The 21807-nt window shown below is 39.3% G+C and overlaps 3 protein-coding genes across 3 annotated transcripts in view; 2 read left to right on the top strand and 1 right to left on the bottom strand.

The window, feature by feature from the left end:
- Positions 1-21807, top strand: part of LOC133575749 (uncharacterized) — a 314457-nt gene that overhangs the window by 136615 nt on the left and 156035 nt on the right. The window lies entirely within an intron of this gene.
- Positions 1-21807, top strand: part of LOC133575685 (uncharacterized) — a 462851-nt gene that overhangs the window by 320540 nt on the left and 120504 nt on the right. The gene's annotated exons all lie outside the window — the stretch shown is intronic.
- The window catches only part of LOC133575671 (uncharacterized), a 40855-nt gene continuing 25326 nt past the window's right edge, over positions 6279-21807 (bottom strand). Inside the window, exons 4-5 of the mRNA XM_061928379.2 lie at positions 12039-12293; positions 6279-7272 (exon numbers count right to left, since the gene is read on the bottom strand). Coding sequence (XP_061784363.2) covers positions 6305-7272; positions 12039-12293 — 1223 coding nt within the window. The 3' untranslated portion in view covers positions 6279-6304. The remainder of the gene's footprint in view (positions 7273-12038; positions 12294-21807) is intronic.

Here is a 21807-nt window from a genome sequence, read left to right as displayed (position 1 = left end):
CAGTACATCACAAGCTCTACTCCATTTCCGGTGCATCACTGAATATTGTCCCTGTTGCAAAACAAACAATAGTTCCTAGGGAAGGCATATTTTAACAGTAGCTTCTATTGTTGCATATATTATTGTTATATTCTATTGTTAAGTTAAAGTACCAATGATTGTCACACACACACTAGGTGTGGTGAAATTTGTCCTCTGCATTTGACCCATCACCCTTGTTTACACCCCCTGGGAGGAGAGGGGAGCAGTGGGCAGCAGCGGTGCCACGCCCGGGAATAATTTTTGGTGATTTAACCCCCAATTCCAATCCTTGATGCTGAGTGCCAAGCAGGGCATCAAGGGTTGGAATTGGCGGTTAAACTGGAGTTTGGGCAGCACGGTGGTAGAGGGGTTAGTGCGTCTGCCTCACAATACGAAGGTCCTGAGTAGTCGTGAGTTCAATCCCGGCATCGGGATCTTTCTGTGTGGAGTTTGCATGTCCTCCCCGTGACTGCGTGGGTTCCCTCCGGGTACTCCGGCTTCCTCCCACCTCCAAAGACATGCACCTGGGGATAGGTTGATTGGCGGCACTAAATTGGCCCTAGTGTGTGAATGTTGTCTGTCTATCTGTGTTGGCCCTGCGATGAGGTGGCGACTTGTCCAGGGTGTACCCCGCCTTCCGCCCGATTGTAGCTGAGATAGGCTCCAGTGCCTCCCGCGACCCCAAAGGGAATAAGCGGTAGAAGATGGATGGATGGATGGACTTGGAGTTTATTCAAAGAAAACATTTGACTAAACATGTAAAAAAAAAGTATATATTACACGCTCACACATCCATCCATCCATCCATCTTCTTCCGCTTATCCGAGGTTGGGTCGCGGGGGCAGCAGCCTAAGCTGAGGACAAAGCTACGAACAGTGGGAGACCGGGCTATCTGCTCCGCCACTCCCAGTCTGTGGAACGCTCTCCCTGACCACCTGAGGGAACCACAGACTGTGGATGCATTTCAAAAAGGCTTTAAACCTCTTCTTTTTTTTTTTTTAAAAAGCCTTTTTTTTTTTTTTTTAGATATATGCATACTAGTTTTAGCTATTTGGCTGTTCTAGTTTTTAGTTTTTATTATCTTTTTATTTTATTTTTTATTTAATACACTGTAGCACTTTGAGGTTGTTTACTCAATGTAAAGTGCTTTTTACAAATAAAACCTATTATTATTATTATTATTAAGCAGGGAAGTGGACTTCCCTCTCCCCAGCCACTTCATCCAGCTCCTCCCCGGGGGATCCTGAGGCGTTCCCAGGCCAGCCGGGAGACATAGTCAGATGTTGTTTTCGAGGAATGTAACTTTTGACAGAAAAACGTCAACATCCGCCATACTTGCCAACCCTCCCGAATTTTCCGGGAGACTCCCGAAATTCAGCACTTCTCCCGAAAACCTCCCAGGACAAATATTCTCCCGAAAATCTCCCTATTTTCAGCCGGAGCTGGAGGCCACGCCCCCTCCAGCTCCATGCGGACCTGAGTGAGGACAGCCTTTTTTCACGTCCACTTTCCTACGATATAAACAGCGTGCCTGCCCAATCACATTATTCCATACGAGGCGTGAGCATGGTGCAGATGGAGAAGATCTTCTCGGCGTCTGGTCAGGCTGCAAGGACTACTTCATCCAGACTAGAGATAAATTGTATTCTTATGTTTATCTTACCTAAAAATAAATATATTTATTAATTAAAAAAAACAAAAAACTAAATAAATGTTTACTATATTTTGCTAAAAACATCAAAATTAATTGTATTTTTATTTGTATTTTTTCTGACTCCTTATTACATCCAGCCATAGAATTATACATTAAAATAAACGTATTTGAAATAATTAATTTTAAATGATCATAATAATTCATTTAAAATGACCATATTTAATTATTAAAATAATTGCTTGTTTATCAACAACTTTAGCATTTTATTCATTACATTTTGAAACTCTCAGAAGCCAAGTTATGTTATATTCCTTAATATTTATCTATGCAAGTTTGAAGTATCAATTATCTAAACACAGTTTAGATAAAACCTCCCGGGACAAATATTCTCCCGAAAATCTCCCGATTTTCAGCCGGAGCTGGAGGCCACGCCCCCTCCAGCTCCATGCGGACCTGAGTGAGGACAGCCTTTTTTCACGTCCGCTTTCCCACGATATAAACAGCGTGCCTGCCCAATCATGTTATTCCATACGAGGCGCCCGGCATATCGCCGGTGAGCATGGTGCAGATGGAGATCTTCTTCTCGGCGTCTGGTCAGGCTGCAAGAACTACTTCATCCAGACTAGAGATAAATTGTATTATTATGTTAATCTTACCTAAAAATAAATATATTTATTAATCTAAAAAAAAAAATAACTAAATACATTTTTACTATATTTTGCTAAAAACATCAAAATTAATTGTATTTTTATTTTTATTTTTTCTGACTCCTTAACATGTAGAATTATATATTAAAATAATCATATTTGAAATAATTAATTTTAAATGACCATAATAATTCATTTAAAATGACCATATTTAATTATTATAATAATTGCTTGTTTATCAACAACTTTAGCATTTTATTCATTACATTTTGAAGCTCTCGGAAGCCAAGTTATGTTATATTCCTTAAGATTTATTTATGCAAGTTTGAAGTATCAATTATCTAAACACAGTTTAGATAAAACCTCCCGGGACAAATATTCTCCTGAAAATCTCCCGATTTTCAGCCGGAGCTGGAGGCCACGCACCCTCCTCCAGCTCCATGCGGACCTGAGTGAGGACAGCCTTTTTTCACGTCGCCTTTCCCACGATATAAACAGCGTGCCTGCCCAATCATGTTATTCCATACGAGGCGCCCGGCATACCGCCGGTGAGCATGGTGCAGATGGAGAAGATCTTCTCGGCGTCTGGTCAGGCTGCAAGAACTACTTCATCCAGACTGGAGATAAATTGTAATATTATGTTTATCTTACCTAAAAATAAATATATTTATTAATTTAAAAAAAAAAAAACTAAATACATTTTTACTATATTTTGCTAAAAACATTTTTATTATTTTTTCTGACTCCTTTTTACATCCAGCCATAGAATTATACATTAAAATAAACATATTTGAAATAATTAATTTTAAATGATCATAATAATTCATTTAAAATGACCATATTTAATTATTAAAATAATTGCTTGTTTATCAACAACTTTAGCATTTTATTCATTACATTTTGAAGCTCTCGGAAGCCAAGTTATGTTATATTCCTTAAGATTTATTTATGCAAGTTTGAAGTATCAATTATCTAAACACAGTTTAGATAAAACCTCCCGAGACAAATATTCTCCCGAAAATCTCCCGATTTTCAGCCGGAGCTGGAGGCCACGCCCCCTCCTCCAGCTCCATGCGGACCTGAGTGAGGACAGCCTTTTTTCACGTCCGCTTTCCCACGATATAAACAGCGTGCCTGCCCAATCACGTTATTCCATACGAGGCGGGTGAGCATGGTGCAGATGGAGAAGATCTTCTCGGCGTCTGGTCAGGCTGCAAGAACTACTTCATCCAGACTAGAGATAAATTGTAATATTATGTTTATCTTACCTAAAAATAAATATATTTATTAATTAAAAAAAAAAAAACTAAATACATTTTTACTATATTTTGCTAAAAACATCAAAATTAATTGTATTTTTATTTGTATTTTTTCTGACTCCTTAACATGTAGAATGATAAATTAAAATAAACATATTTGAAATAATTAATTTTAAATGATCATAATAATTCATTTAAAATGACCATATTTAATTATTAAAATAATTGCTTGTTTATCAACAACTTTAGCATTTTATTCATTACATTTTGAAGCTCTCGGAAGCCAAGTCATGTTATATTCCTTAAGATTAATTTATGCAAGTTTGAAGTATCAATTATCTAAACACAGTTTAGATAAAACCTCCCGGGACAAATATTCTCCCGAAAATCTCCCGATTTTCAGCCGGAGCTGGAGGCCACGCCCCCTCCTCCAGCTCCATGCGGACCTGAGTGAGGACAGCCTTTTTTCACGTCCGCTTTCCCACGATATAAACAGCGTGCCTGCCCAATCACGTTATTCCATACGAGGCGGGTGAGCATGGTGCAGATGGAGAAGATCTTCTCGGCGTCTGGTCAGGCTGCAAGAACTACTTCATCCAGACTAGAGATAAATTGTAATATTATGTTTATCTTACCTAAAAATAAATATATTTATTAATTAAAAAAAACAAAAACTAAATACATTTTTACTATATTTTGCTAAAAACATTTTTATAATTTTTTCTGACTCCTTTTTACATCCAGCCATAGAATTATACATTAAAATAAACATATTTGAAATAATTAATTTTAAATGATCATAATAATTCATTTAAAATGACCATATTTAATTATTAAAATAATTGCTTGTTTATCAACAACTTTAGCATTTTATTCATTACAAGTCATGTTACATTCCTTAAGATTTATTTATGCAAGTTTGAAGTATCAATTATCTAAACACAGTTTAGATAAAACCTCCCGGGACAAATATTCTCCCGAAAATCTCCCGATTTTCAGCCGGAGCTAGAGGCCACGCTCCCTCCAGCTCCATGCGGACCTGAGTGAGGACAGCCTTTTTTCACGTCCGCTTTCCCACGATATAAACAGCATGCCTGCCCAATCATGTTATTCCATACGAGGCGCCCGGCATACCGCCGGTGAGCATGGTGCAGATGGAGATCTTCTTCTCGGCGTCTGGTCAGGCTGCAAGAACTACTTCATCCAGACTAGAGATACATTGTATTATTATGTTTATCTTACCTAAAAATAAATATATTTATTAATTTAAAAAAAAAAAAAACTAAATACATTTTTACTATATTTTGCTAAAAACATCAAAATTAATTGTATTTTTATTTGTATTTTTTCTGACTCCTTAACATGTAGAATTATATATTAAAATAAACATATTTGAAATAATAAATTTTAAATGACCATAATAATTCATTTAAAATGACCATATTTAATTATTAAAATAATTGCTTGTTCATCAACAACTTTAGCATTTTATTCATTACATTTTGAAACTCTCAGAAGCCAAGTCATGTTATATTCCTTAAGATTTATTTATGTAAGTTTGAAGTGTCAATTATCTAAACACAGTTTTGTTTGCATAATTTCAGGATATATATATATATATATATATATATATATATATATATATATGAAATACTTGACTTGGTGAATTCTAGCTGTAAATATACTCCTCCCCTCTTAACCACGCCCCCGCCCAGCCCCCGACCACGCCCCCCACCCCCCACACACACCTCCCGAAATCGGAGGGCTCAAGGTTGGCAAGTATGACATCCGCTCGCTTTTTGTCAGCGAATTTGATATGCAGTACTGAAAATTGACCACTGGGTGTCACTAACGTCGTATAAATGTAGATGTGACCCACATACAGGAGAAAATAAGCAATAACAACCAGGAACTGGATTATAATGTGAAGATTCACATTATAATCCAGTTCCTGGTTAGTCCGAAATGATTAACATCGAGAGAGCCCGATGTTAATCATTTCGGTGAAGAAAATAGAACGGTTGAACCACTGGATGGCGCTCAAGACTGTTTATGAGCTGATTTTCAACCTAACTACATTCAAAGATTGCTTACGCTCTTCATGACACAATAGTAGAAATGAGAGAATAGTACATTTGGGGTAATGTAAACGTTGCAACGAAAGTAATCAGCATAAAAAAATGAATAATTAGTATTGCGTAACACATGTTTTGGTAATCAATGACACATGGTGTACTTTATAATCCAATAACATGTAGCTATTACAACACATCATTTGCAGACTACAATTACTGGTTTGCAAAAAATATTTTTAGCCAAAATAGGTGAAATTAGATCATCTCCCACGGCACACTAGTGGTTGAACACATGTACTTAACATGTCTGTATGGCCCGTCACCAGGCACGTCTGCTCTACCATCTGCGCCACGCCACAGCTGGTAACCAACCTATTACCTTCCTACGGATTACTTTAATCACGTGGTTTTAACCCTTCTGAAATTGTGATAATGTTCCCCTTTAAGAACCACTGATCTAAATGGTGTCCAAATCCACACAGATACTTCTGAATTTGCAACATGACACACACAACAAAAATGTCACACATGTTGGATAACTTTTCAACAAGTTTAATTTTTAAAGTTTTGACATTTATTTAAAAGTGACGTCTGTCGCTGTTCTCACCAGCACGCGTGCGTTTCGCAAACTGGAACTTCCACGCAACGCTACACTTTCCCACCAGTGTGTGTTCTCATGTGGACTTTCAAACTATGGTTTTGTCCAAACCCTTTGCCACAGACTAAACAGGAAAAAGGTTTCTCTCCGGTGTGCGTTCTCATGTGCACCTTCAAGTTCGGCTTTTGTCTGAAACCTTTACCACAGACTGAACAGGAATAAGGTTTTTCTCCGGTGTGCGTCCTCATGTGCACTTGCAGATGTGGGTTTTGTGTAAAACCCATGCCGCAGATTGAGCAGGTGAAAGGTCGATCTCCAGTGTGTCTGCGGAAGTGTATTTGCAAACTGTGGTTTTGTCTGAAACATTTGCCGCAGACGGCACAGGAAAAAGGTTTTTCTCCGGTGTGCGTTCTCATGTGTAATTTCATGTTTTGATTCTGTCCGAACTCTTTACCGCAGACCGAACAGGTGAAGGGTTTTTCCCCGGTGTGGGTTCTCATGTGCACGATCAGGTTCGGTCTGTGTCGAAAACTCTTACCGCAGACTGAACAGGAAAACGGTTTGTCGCCGGTGTGCGTTCTCATGTGGACTACCAGATTTGGGTTGTATCTGAAACCCTTACCACAGAATGAACAGGCAAAAACTTTCTCTCCGGTGCGTATTCTGTCAGGAGAGTGTGACGTTGTGTCCTCACTATCTGATAGTGGAGCTAAGAGCTTGTCTGCTTGTGATCCTCCACAGTGGTCTCCATCAGCTTCTGTTGTCATGTGTTGTGTTGAGCTGCTGCTCTTCTCCTCACTTTCACCTTTGACCTCATAACCTTCACCCTTCACAATCACACCAACCTCCAGTCCTTCAAAATGCGCTTCGTCCTGACTGATGCTTTGTTCCTCCTCTTCCTCTTTGATGTAGGGGGGCTGTGGCTCCTCCTCCTCTTTAATTTTGGGGGGTGGTAGCTTCTTTTGCTCCACCCTGGAGCTCCAGTCCTGCTCAGGGAGAAGATGTTCTTGACAGACGTCTGCAGGACACAAGAAGACAAACACACGCTTTAGAAAAGTCCACCTTTAAAAGGGGAACATTATCACAATTTCAGAAGGGTTAAAACCATTAAAAATCAGTTCCCAGTGGCTTATTTTATTTTTCGAAGTTTTTTTCAAAATTTTACCCATCACGCAATATCCCTAAAAAAAAGCTTCAAAGTGCCTGATTTTAACCATCGTTATATACACCCGTCCATTTTCCTGTGACGTCACATAGTGATGCCAACACAAACAAACATGGCGCATAGAACAGCAAGCTATAGCGACATTAGCTCGGATTCAGACTCGGATTTCAGCGGCTTAAGCGATTCAACAGATTACGCATGTATTGAAACGGATGGTTGTAGTGTGGAGGCAGGTAGCGAAAACGAAATTGAAGAAGAAACTGAAGCTATTGAGCCATATCGGTTTGAACCGTATGCAAGCGAAACCGACGAAAACGACACGACAGCCAGCGACACGGGAGAAAGCGAGGACGAATTCGGCGATCGCCTTCTAACCAACGATTGGTATGTGTTTGTTTGGCATTAAAGGAAACTAACAACTATGAACTAGGTTTACAGCATATGAAATACATTTGGCAACAACATGCACTTTGAGAGTGCAGACAGCCCAATTTTCATCAATTAATATATTCTGTAGACATACCCTCGTCCGCGCTCTTTTCTTGAAAGCTGATCTGTCCAGTTTTGGAGTTGATGTCAGCAGGCCAGGGAAGCTAGGGTCGATATTCTTCTCTTGATCATCTTCGGTGGCATAAGGGACGGTGTGAGCCAAGACATCCAGGGGGTTTAGCTCGCTCGTCTGCGGGAACAAACTGCCGCCTTTGCTTGCCGTGCTACCGAGGTCCTTTGTCCCTGAATTGCTCACACACTCCGGCAGATTCAATGGGGGTCTGGCGGCAGATTTCTTTGACTTTATCGTTGGAAATGCATCTGCTTTGAGTGTCGCAGGATATCCACACATTCTTGCCATCTCTGTCGTAGCATAGCTTTCGTCGGTAAAGTGTGCGGAACAAACGTCCAATTTCTTGCCACTTTGGCATCTTTGGGCCACTGGTGCAACTTGAATCCGTCCCTGTTCGTGTTGTTACACCCTCCGACAACACACCGACGAGGCATGATGTCTCCAAGGTACGGAAAACAGTCGAAAAAACCCGAAAATAACAGAGCTGATTTGACTCGGTGTTTGAGAAAATGGCGGATTGCTTCCCGATGTGACGTCACAACTCCGAGAGCGAATAATAGAAAGGCGTTTAATTCGCCAAAATTCACCCATTTAGAGTTCGGAAATCTGTTAAAAAAATATATGGTCCTTTTTCTGCAACATCAAGGTATATATTGACGCTTACGTAGGTCTGGTGATAATGTTCCCCTTTAACGTTCCCAGAGCATCATTCAAACCAATCGACTTTATTACTACCGTATTTTTCGGACTGTAAGTGGCAGTTTTTTCCATAGTTTGGCCGGGGGTGCGACTTATACTCAGGAGCGACTTATGTGTGAAATGATCAACACATTAGCGTAAAATGTCAAATAATATTATTGATCTCATTCACGTAAGAGACTAGACGTATAAGATTTCATGGGATTTAGCGATTAGGAGTGACAGATAGTTTGGTAAACGTATAGCATGTTCTATATGTTATAGTTATTTGAATGACTCTTACCATAATATGTTACGTTAACATACCAGTTGGTTATTTATGCCTCATATAACGTACACTTATTCAGCCTGTTGTTCACTATTCTTTATTTATTTTAAATTGCCTTTCAAATGTCTATTCTTGGTGTTGGCTTTTATCAAATACATTTCCCCCCAAAAATGCGACTTATACTCCAGTGCGACTTATATGTTTTTTTCCTTCTTTATTATGCTTTTTCGGCCGGTGCGACTTATACTCCGGAGCGACTTATACTCCGAAAAATGCGGTATATCACATTTAAAGAACATTCAATCTTTACCAAAATGCTGAACAGTGGTTCAAACACCAATAAAAACAAAAGTTGCAACTAAAATGTGGACAAAAATCACTTTTCTGGGGGGCCAATTATTGAGCAACCATGACACTCAACTAAGGATGTCCCGATCCAGGTTTTTGCACTTGTGATCCGATACTGGCCTATCCGAGCATGTATTAAAGTTTAAAGTTATTTAACCGACTTAGTTGTCAGAATCATGTTGAAAAGGGTTTTAGTACTCTTGATAACAACTAGCCAGCTGAATTAGGGGAGTTTGAATAATACACAATGGTTGGTAACAAGAAACTGACCTGTTTATTCAAGGATAAACACAAAATAGACAAAATTATACATGACAAACAGAAATGGCATCATTGAACTAGGGCTGGGCGATATGGCCTTTTTTTAATATCGCGATATTTTTAGGCCGTGTCACGATACACGATATATATCTCGATATTTTGCCTTAGCCTTGAATGAACACTTGATGCATATAATCACAGCAGTATGATGATTCTATGTGTCTACATTCAAACATTCTTCTTCATACTGCATTAATATATGCTACTTTTAAACTTTCATGCAGAGAGGGAAATCACAACTAAAAAAAAATCACTATTTTTTTCATACGGTGTTGATCTGGAAATGTTTGCCTCGGCATTTTGTGTTTAAACCGCCTTTGCTAGTCAGTCAGCCTGGCGTCATTGCTCGTTTCAGGTCTGATTCCATAGTTATGCTAGTTATTGGTTTCATGCTACAGTGTCATGTTGTTCTATGCCATAGTTCATGTTAGTTGTTTCATGCCACAGTGTCATGTTGCTCTATGCCATAGTTCATGTTAGTTGTTTCATGCCACAGTGTCATGTTGTTCTATGACATAGTTCATGTTAGTTGTGTCATGTTGTTCTATGCCATGGTTTATGTTTCATGCCACAGTGTCATGTTCTATGCCATAGTTCATGTTAGTTGTTTCATGCCACAGTGTCATGTTCTATGCCATAGTTCATGTTAGTTGTTTCATGCCACAGTGTCATGTTCTATGCCATAGTTCATGTTAGTTGTTTCATACCACAGTGTCATGTTGTTCTATGCCATAGTTCATGTTAGTTGTTTCATGCCACAGTGTCATGTTGTTCTATGCCATAGTTCATGTTGTTTCATGCCACAGTGTCATGTTCTATGCCATAGTTCATGTTAGTTGTTTCATGCCACAGTGTCATGTTGTCCTATGCCATAGTTCATGTTGTTTCATGCCACAACATCATGTTGTTCTATGCCATAGTTCATGTTTGTTGTTTAATGCCAGTTTCATAGTTGTTCTATATCATAGTTCATGTTGTTTCATCCCACAGTGTCATGTTGTTCTATGCCATAGTTCATGTTAGTTGTTTCAGGCCACAGTTTCATGTTGTTCTATGCCATAGTTCATGTTAGTTGTTTCATGCCACAGTGTCATGTTGTTCTATGCCATAGTTCATGTTAGTTGTTTCATGCCACAGTTTCATAGTTGTTCCATGCCATAGTTCATGTTAGTTGTTTCATGCCACAGTGTCATGTTCTATGCCATAGTTCATGTTAGTTGTGTCATGTTTTCCTATGCCATAGTTCATGTTGTTTCATGCCACAGTGTCATGTTCTATGCCATAGTTCATGTTAGTTGTTTCATGCCAGTGTCATGTTGTTCTATGCCATAGTTCATGTTAGTTGTTTCATACCACAGTGGCATGTTTTCTATGCCATAGTTCATGTTAGTTGTTTCATGCCACAGTGTCATGTTCTATGCCATAGTTCATGTTAGTTGTTTCATGCCACAGTGTCATGTTGCTCTATGCCATAGTTCATGTTAGTTGTTTCATGCCACAGTGTCATGTTGTTCTATGCCATAGTTCATGTTAGTTGTGTCATGTTGTTCTATGCCATAGTTCATGTTGTTTCATGCCACAGTGTCATGTTGTTCTATGCCATAGTTCATGTTAGTTGTGTCATGTTGTTCTATGCCATAGTTCATGTTAGTTGTTTCATGCCACAGTGTCATGTTGTTCTATGCCATAGTTCATGTTAGTTGTTTCATGCCACAGTGTCATGTTGTTCTATGCCATAGTTCATGTTAGTTGTTTCATGCCACAGTGTCATGTTCTATGCCATAGTTCATGTTAGTTGTTTCATGCCACAGTGTCATGTTGGTCTATGCCATAGTTCATGTTAGTTGTTTCATGCCACAGTGTCATGTTGGTCTATGCCATAGTTCATGTTAGTTGTTTCATGCCATAGTGTCATGTTGTTCTATGCCATAGTTCATGTTGTTTCATGCCACAGTGTCATGTTCTATGCCATAGTTCATGTTAGTTGTTTCATGCCACAGTGTCATGTTGTTCTGTGCCATAGTTCATGTTGTTTCATGCCACAGTGTCATGCTGTTTCATGCCACAGTGTCATGTTCTATGCCATAGTTCATGTTAGTTGTTTCATGCCACAGTGTCATGTTGTTCTATGCCATAGTTCATGTTAGTTGTGTCATGTTGTCCTATGCCATAGTTCATGTTGTTTCATGCCACAGTGTCATGTTCTATGCCATAGTTCATGTTAGTTGTTTCATGCCACAGTGTCATGTTGTTCTATGCCATAGTTCATGTTAGTTGTTTCATGCCACAGTGTCATGTTGTTCTATGCCATAGTTCATGTTAGTTGTTTCATGCCACAGTGTCATGTTGTGCTATGCCATAGTTTATGTTAGTTGTTTCATACCACCGTGTCATGTTGTTCTATGCCATAGTTCAGCTTACCTGGACTGTGATGAAGCTGTGAGGACTCAGGTGGTTTGTCTTCATGCTCTTCAGTCTTCACAGAGACAACAGTCAGTGGAAACTTGGTGAGATCAGCCTCCTCCTGCCCTAGAAGACACTCTCCCTCCTGAGTGTTCCACACTTCCTCCTCTTCCTCTTTAATGTAAGGGGGCTGTGGTTCCTCCTCTTCATCTTTAATGTGAGGGGGCTGTGGTTCCTCATCTTCCTCTTTAATGTGGGGGGGCTGCTGGACATCTGTTTAGTACAGGGGTGTCAAACTCAAATACAGAGTGGGCCAAAATTTAAAACTGAACAAAGCCGCGGGCCAAGGTTGAACAAATTAACCTTTTAATAGGGACCCAAACAAGTTTTGCATTAAATATTGAACAAGCAAGGCTTATATAACTTTATAGTGACATGCAAAACAAAGTTCCAAATAATAATAATTAAAAAATATCAATGGTATATCAAATACAATTTAAATAAAAATAGAATGACTCTTTTCTATATCAAATACAATTTAAATAAAAATAGAATGCCTCTTTTCTATTTGCAGCCTTCTGAGGTAAATATCAACATTAACTTTTTCCACAGGCTAATAAATTTGAAAATAAAATAACAATGAATAAAACAACCATTCAGGACTTTAAACTGCTCAGTTTGCAACACACTGATCTAATCTGATGTGCCCAAGCCAGATACCTGCCATCTTTTCTTGGATGCTAGTTCATTAATGTCGGGGTTCAGGCTTTGAGCTGAGGCAACCTTCATTATCCAACGAAGGTGTTCATCAGTCATTATATCTCGTAGTCCACCCGGACCACAGTCTTGGGGGCGTTCCTTAAATGCACTGCCTTTAACGTACTCTACGAGCTGTCGTCACGTCCGCTTTTCTTCCATTCTAACATCGTTCAGACCCAGTCACAAGATATGTGCGGCTTATGTACGCACACACGAGCAATACAGGTTACACTGAGGGTGCCAGTATAAAAAACTTTAACACTGTTAGAAATATACGCCACACTGTGGATCCACACCAAACAAGAATGACAAACACATTTCGGGAGAACATCTGCACCGTAACACAACATAAACACAACAGAACAAATACCCAGAATCATTTGCAGCACTAACTCTTCCGGGACGCTACAAAATACACCCCCGCTACCACCAAACCTCCCCCCGCCCCACACACACACACACCTTGTAGCGTCCCGGAAGAGTTAGTGCTGCAAAGGGTTCTGGGTATTTGTTCTGTTGTGTTTATGTTGTATTACGGTGCGGATTGACGGAGGCAGATAATTACATATATCCATATTTGTGTGTTACTTCTTTCAAACCATAGTCATAGTACAAAACAGCTAGTGTTCTTTATTTGTTATCTTTTGTTGTCTGCAAATACTGTGTGCCAACTTTTGAGAATGTCAAAGGGGAGATCTTCTCTGCTTTTCGTCTAAAACCGACTTTAGATAATAAACAAAAGGGACCTGGAGTGAGCTGGGAGAAAGGGGGAGAAGTAATAAATTATTTCTCTTATCTTTCCCTTTGCCCAGCTGTGGAGAAAGGGACAAGGAGGGTGGGGGCAAGAGAGACGAGATAAAAGAAGTGTTGCCGTATGAAAAGTTAGACCAATTTAGCTGTGCGAGTGAGCGCTTCTGTACGGGATTTGGTCTCAAGTTTATTTCCAAAGGCTTTGGAAATAAAATTACAAAATACCTATTCTGTCTCTGGTGGTTCTTCTACTCAGCTTTACGTGTCATAAAAGAGCTTGGGAGTGACCAGCAACTTGAATTCCCTGGGAGGAACAACTGGTCCAAACGCAACAGGATGTTCTCCCGAAATGTGTTTGTCATTCTTGTTTGGTGTGGATTCACAGTGTGGCGTATATTTCTAACAGTGTTAAAGTTTTTTTTATTCGGCTACCCTCAGTGTAACCTGTATCGCTGTTGACGAAGTATGCCTTGCATTCAATTGTGCGTGCGTGCAGAAGCCGCACATGTTAAGTGACTGGGCCAGCACTCGTTGGTCTGGCTGAAAAGCAGACATGACCATTTTCGGGAGGGGCGCTGAAGTTTGGAAGACTCCCGGGAGGGTTGGCAAGTATGAGAATTAGTGGTGAATGCGGTGTTACCGCAGCACCGCCGCGATATATAATCAGCGGGCCAGCTTTAGTGTTAATTTGATATCGCCTCAAGGGCCAAGTGAAATTACACGGCGCGCCAGAGTTTGACACCCATGGTTTAGTAGATAAGTAAGTCAGATTAATAGAGAATATAAATAGTTTTTGACTGACACTGTTAACACAACGAGATTAGTTGTGTTCTCCCGTGTGTTTTGTTAAAGGTGTGTAGTGTTGCGTTTTGGACCAGTTGTTCCTCCCAGGGAATTCAAGTCACAAGTCGCTCCCAAGCTTTTTACGACACTTAAAGCTGAGTTGAAAAACCACCAGAGACATAATAGGTATTTTGTTGTATATTTTCAAAGCTTTGCAGATATACTTTCAGACCAGTCCAGCATAGAACATTCTATCGCCCCGCCAAAATGGTCTCTCCTTCCCGATCCCAAAACCCTCTCTTTTCTCCCCTCTCTGTAGTCAAAATAAATGCTAGTCTAAACACATTCCAAAGCCTCAAGGTTAACACACACAGTTTACTTGCAGCCAAAGCGGCAAGAGAAGAAATGGAAAACACGAGCTGTTTTCAAATATGACTATGAAATAAAAGAAATACAACTTAAATTCGGATATATGTAAATATCTTCCTCCGACAGTAGCTAAAAATCAATGACAACAAGGGAAAACAGTCAAAGCGAGACAATAGTGTGTGAGGCATTTTTAAAATGCATGTGGATTCCTAATGAAGCCTTAGCTTGACGCTCCTCTACTTTCTCCTGCTCCGCTCGCTGCGGCAACAACAAACAAAACTCCAGACGCTCCTCTTCGTTTTGTATCGTTTACTTGTGAACTTAATCATTCAAAAACGTAAAACAATAACGACGTGGGAACAAATGAATGGAAAAATAAAGCAAGTTTTTTAGAAAAAGTAAGAGTAAGGTAAAAAAAAAAGTGTGGCTCGATTCCCCCATACCTGACTGCCATTACCCATAATGCATTGTGTCCAAACCATATTACCACACAGATCCTTCCACCATATATGCAATTAAACAGTTACGTAATCTTCACTGTATTAAAGCAGTATAAAATAGTACATCATCAAATGATTCAGACAAATGTAATAATTACAATTATAATTATTCTAAGCATGCAGTCCGATATTATCGGCCGATAAATGCTTTAAAATGTAATATCGGAACTTATCGGTATCGGTTTCAAAAAGTAAAATGTATGACTTTTTAAAACGCCGCTGTGTACACGGACGTAGGGAGAAGTACGGAGCGCCAATAAACTTTGCGTGCCGGCCTAGTCACATAATATCTACGGCTTTTCACACACACAAGTGAATGCAAGGCATGCTTGGTCAACAGCCAAACAGGTCACACTGAGGGTGGCCGTATGAACAACTTTAACACTGTTACAAATATGCGCCACACTGTGAACCCACACCAAACAAGAATGACAAGCACATTTCGGGAGAACATCCGCACCGTAACACAACATAAACACAACAGAACAAATACCCAGAAACCCTTGCACCCCCCCACTTCAACTTCCTCATGCTCTCTCAGGGAGAGCATGTCCCAAATTCCAAGCTGCTGTTTTGAGGCATGTTAAAAAAAAAAAAGCACTTTGTGACTTCAATAATAAATATGGCAGTGCCATGTTGGCATTTTTTTTTTCCATAACTTGGGTTGATTTATTTTGGAAAACCTTTAATGCATCCAGTGGGGCATCACAACAAAATTAGGCATAATAATGTGTTAATTCCACGACTGTATATATCGGTATCGGTTGATATCGGAATCCGTAATTAAGAGCGGACTTTTTCAAACGCCGCTGTGTACACGGACGTAGGGAGAAGTACGGAGCGCCAATAAACCGCCCAGTCACATAATATCTACGGCTTTTCACACACACAAGTGAATGCAAGGCATACTTGGTCAACAGCCAAACAGGTCACACTGAGGGTGGCCGTATGAACAACTTTAACACTGTTACAAATATGCGCCACACTGTGAACCCACACCAAACACATTTCGGGAGAACATCCACACCGTAACACAACATAAACACAACAGAACAAATACCCAGAAACCCTTGCACCCCCCCACTTCAACTTCCTCATGCTCTCTCAGGGAGAGCATGTCCCAAATTCCAAGCTGCTGTTTTGAGGCATGTTAAAAAAAAAAAAGCACTTTGTGACTTCAATGATAAATATGGCAGTGCCATGTTGGCATTTTTTTTCCATAACTTGGGTTGATTTATTTTGGAAAACCTTTAATGCATCCATTGGGGCATCACAACAAAATTAGGCATAATAATGTGTTAATTCCACGACTGTATATATCGGTATCGGTTGATATCGGAATCCGTAATTAAGAGTAGAACAATATCGGAATATGCAATTAAACAGTTACGTAATCTTCACTGTATTGAAGCAGTATAAAATAGTACATCATCAAATTATTCAGACAAATGTAATAATTACAATTATAATTATTCTAAGCATGCAGTCCGAAATTATCGGCCGATAAATGCTTTAAAATGTAATATCGGAAATTATCGGTATCAAAAAGTAAAATGTATGACTTTTTCAAACGCCGCTGTGTACACGGACGTAGGGAGAAGTATGGAGCGCCAATAAACCGCCCAGTCACATAATATCTACGGCTTTTCACACACACAAGTGAATGCAATGCATACTTGGTCAACAGCCAAACAGGTCACACTGAGGGTGGCCGTATGAACAACTTTAACACTGTTACAAATATGCGCCACACTGTGAACCCACACCAAACACATTTCGGGAGAACATCCACACCGTAACACAACATAAACACAACAGAACAAATACCCAGAAACCCTTGCACCCCCCCACCTCAACTTCCTCATGCTCTCTCAGGGAGAGCATGTCCCAAATTCCAAGCGGCTGTTTTGAGGTATGTTAAAAAAAAATAATGCACTTTGTGACTTCAATAATAAATATGGTAGTGCCATGTTGGCATTTTTTTTCCCATAACTTGGGTTGATTTATTTTGGAAAACCTTTAATGCATCCAGTGGGGCATCACAACAAAATTAGGCATAATAATGTGTTAATTCCACGACTGTATATATCGGTATCGGTTGATATCGGAATCCGTAATTAAGAGTAGGACAATATCGGAATATGCAATTAAACAGTTACGTAATCTTCACTGTATTGAAGCAGTATAAAAATAGTACATCATCAAATTATTCAGACAAATGTAATAATTACAATTTTAATTATTCTAAGCATGCAGTCCGAAATTATCGGCCGATAAATGCTTTAAAATGTAATATCGGAAATTATCGGTATCAAAAAGTAAAATGTATGACTTTTTCAAACGCCGCTGTGTACACGGACGTAGGGAGAAGTATGGAGCGCCAATAAACCGCCCAGTCACATAATATCTACGGCTTTTCACACACACAAGTGAATGCCAAAACAGGTCACACTGAGGGTGGCCGTATGAACAACTTTAACACTGTTACAAATATGCGCCACACTGTGAACCCACACCAAACACATTTCGGGAGAACATCCACACCGTAACACAACATAAACACAACAGAACAAATACCCAGAAACCCTTGCACCCCCCCCACCTCAACTTCCTCATGCTCTCTCAGGGAGAGCATGTCCCAAATTCCAAGCGGCTGTTTTGAGGTATGTTAAAAAAAAAAAATGCACTTTGTGACTTCAATAATAAATATGGCAGTGCCATGTTGGCATTTTTTTCCATAACTTGAGTTGATTTATTTTGGAAAACCTTTAATGCATCCAGCGGGGCATCACAACAAAATTAGGCATAATAATGTGTTAATTCCACGACTCTATATATCGGTATCGGTTGATATCGGAATCCGTAATTAAGAGTAGGACAATATCGGAATATGCAATTAAACAGTTACGTAATCTTCACTGTATTGAAGCAGTATAAAATAGTACATCATCAAATTATTCAGACAAATGTAATAATTACAATTATAATTATTCTAAGCATGCAGTCCGAAATTATCGGCCGATAAATGCTTTAAAATGTAATAGCGGAAATTATCGGTATCGGTTTCAAAAAGTAAAATGTATGACTTTTTAAAACGCCGCTGTGTACACGGACATAGGGAGAAGTACAGAGCGCCAATAAACCTTAAAGGCACTTCCTTTGCGTGGCGGCCCAGTCACATAATATCAACGACTTTTCACACACACAAGTGAATACCCGCATACTTGGTCAACAGCCAAACAGGTCACACTGAGGGTGGCCGTATGAACAACTTTAACACTGTTACAAATATGCGCCACACTGTGAACCCACACCAAACAAGAATGACAAGCACATTTCGGGAGAACATCCGCACCGTAACACAACAGAACAAATACCCAGAAACCCTTGCACCCACCCCCCCCCCCCGCCACCTCAACTTCCTCATGCTCTCTCAAGGAGAGCATGTCCCAAATTCCAAGCGGCTGTTTTGAGGCATGTTAAAAAAAAAAAAAATGCACTTTGTGACTTCAATAGTAAATATGGCAGTGCCATGTTGGCATTTTTTTCCATAACTTGAGTTGATTTATTTTGGAAAACCTTGTTACATTGTTTAATGCATCCAGCGGGGCATCACAACAAAATTAGGCATAATAATGTGTTAATTCCACGACTGTATATATCGGTATCGGTTGATATCTGAATCAGTAATTAAGAGTTGGACAATATCGGGATATCGGCAAAAAAGCCATTATCGGACATCTCTAGTCTAAACTGAAATATTCCCACATTGTGGCGTTTGGTTTTGTGATCACTTTGTCCATGTTAGCCGCTACATGCTAATCAGTTGCACTCTGCAATGCTAACAGGCCAGCGGCCCCGACTCGCCGCACAAAGAGTCAAAGAGTCGCCCCCCTTTTCATTCCACTACGATACAAACACGCTTAGCCGCTAAAAGCGTGCACATGGCGATTTATCGACGTTGGAAAACTTGTCGACTTAATTTTCATTTATCGTCAGTTAATTGACTTATCAAATATCGGCCCAGGCCATACTTGCCAACCTTGAGACCTTCGATTTCGGGAGGTGGGGGCGTGGTTAAGAGGGGAGGAGTATATTGACAGCTAGAATTCACCAAGTCAAGTATTTCATACATACATATATATATATATATATATATATATATATATATATATATATATATGTATGTGTGGGAAAAAAAATCACAAGACTATTTCATCTCTACAGGCCTGTTTCATGAGGGGGGACCCTCAATCATCAGGAGATTTTAATGGGAGCATTCACATACCATGGTTTATATAGGGCACAGAGTGGGTGGGTACAGGCTGGCCTAGGGGCATGGTGATTGGCTCATGTGTTACCTAGGAGGTGTTTCCGTCTGTGGCGGCATGTTGTTACAATTTCGCTGCGCTTGTTGAGGGATGACAGGTCTGGACGGTAGATAATAAACAGTTTCTCTTTCAAGCATAGGTTGCATCTTTTATTACCACTATTGTAAGGTGTGCTGGATGCAAGAATTTGCCATGTTATTGAATATTCAACATTATTGTCTTTGAGGTCCCAAATGTGTTTGCTGAGTTCTGTGGTATTTCGCAGGTTTTTGTTCCTGAAAGAAGCCTTGTGATTGTTCCATCTGGTTTTGAATTCTCCCTCGGTTAATCCTACATATGTGTCGGATGTGTTAATGTCCTTGCGTATTACCTTAGATTGGTAGACAACTGATGTTTGTAAGCACCCCCCGTTGAGAGGGCAATCAGGTTTCTTTCGACAGTTACAGTCTTTGTTGGTTTTGGAGTCGCTCTGTCTGGGGGCCGACGGCTCATTTGCAATTGTTTTGTTGTGGTTTGAGATGATTTGTCGTATATTGTTCATGCAGCTGTAGCTCAATTTAATGTTGTTCTTGTTGAATACTTTTCTTAGGGTGTTGTCTTTGGGAAAGTGTTTGTCGATCAGATTGAGGAATTTGTGTCCAATGCTAGTTGAGACGTTTTTGCTGTATGGGGGGTTGTACCAGATGATGTCGTTTCCTGTTCTTTTTTGGCTGGTTTCCTGGCGTGGGTTCATAGGTGAGGGTGAAATTGCATCCAGCACACCTTACAATAGTGGTAATAAAAGATGCAACCTATGCTTGAAAGAGAAACTGTTTATTATTTACCGTCCAGACCTGTCATCCCTCAACAAGCGCAGCGAAATTGTAACAACATGCCGCCATAGACGGAAACACCTCCTAGGTAACACATGAGCCAATCACCACGCCCCTAGGCCAGCCTGTACCCACCCACTCTGTGCCCTATATAAACCATGGTATGTGAATGCTCCCATTAAAATCTCCTGATGATTGAGGGTCCCCCCTCATGAAACAGGCCTGTAGAGATGAAATAGTCTTGTGATTTTTTTTCCCCACACATACATATATTGCGCTCTACTACGGTATCGAGCACTATTTTTTGGATAACCTTATTAAGACATATATATATATATATATATATATATATATATATATATATATATATATATATATATCCTGAAAATATGCAAACAAAACTGTGTTTGTATAATTGATACTTCAAACTTGCAATTCCAAGCTGCTGTTTTGAGGCATGTTAAAAAAAAAAAGCACTTTGTGACTTCAATAATAAATATGGCAGTGCCATGTTGGCATTTTTTTCCATAACTTGAGTTGATTTATTTTGGAAAACCTTGTTCATACTTGCCAACCCTCCCGAATTTTCCGGGAGACTCCCGAAATTCAGCGCGTCTCCCGAAAACCTCCCGGGACAAATATTCTCCCGAAAATCTCCCGATTTTCAGCTGGAGCTGGAGGCCACGCCCCCTCCAGCTCCATGCGGACCTGAGTGAGGACAGCCTTTTTTCACGACGGGAGGACAACAGGGTGACAAGAACTAAATCATCCAGACTAGATAGAAATTGTATTATTATGTTTATGTTACCTAAAAATAAATATATTTATTAATTTAAATTAAAAAAAAACAAAATAAATTTTTACTATATTTTGCTGAAAACATCCAAATTAATTGTATTTTTATTTGTATTTTGTCTGACTCCTTATTACATCCAGCCATAGAATTATACACTAAAATAAACATATTTGAAATAATTAATTTTAAATTATCATAATAATTCATTTAAAATGACCATATTTAATTATCAAAAATAATTGCTTGTTTATCAACAACTTTAGCATTTTATTCATTACATTTTGAAGCTCTCAGAAGCCAAGTTATGTTATATTCCTTAATATTTATTTATGCAAGTTTGAAGTATCAATTATCTAAGCAGTTTTGTTTGCATATTTTCAGGATGTGTATATATATATATATATATATATATATATATATATATATATTATGTTACGGCTACTCTTGCGTTCAAAAAGTTCGAAAAAATAAAAATAAAGTAATGCAGAGTAGTCTTGAGGAGGAGGTGTTTGACTCACTAAATTCCTTAATAAGCACTTGCGGAGATATGTCGAGATTCCAAATGATCATAATTTATTTTCACAAACAAAACATATTCTCCGTGGTTGACTTTCAAAATAATCAAAATAACTTATTTAGCGTGGCTTCCAAATAGTTTAGCGGTAAACAAACTGTTTCACTCCTCAC

This window comes from Nerophis lumbriciformis, linkage group LG33 (assembly GCF_033978685.3).
Source record: "Nerophis lumbriciformis linkage group LG33, RoL_Nlum_v2.1, whole genome shotgun sequence".
NCBI lineage: Eukaryota > Metazoa > Chordata > Actinopteri > Syngnathiformes > Syngnathidae > Nerophis > Nerophis lumbriciformis.
This window is presented reverse-complemented; position numbering and strand designations above follow the sequence as displayed.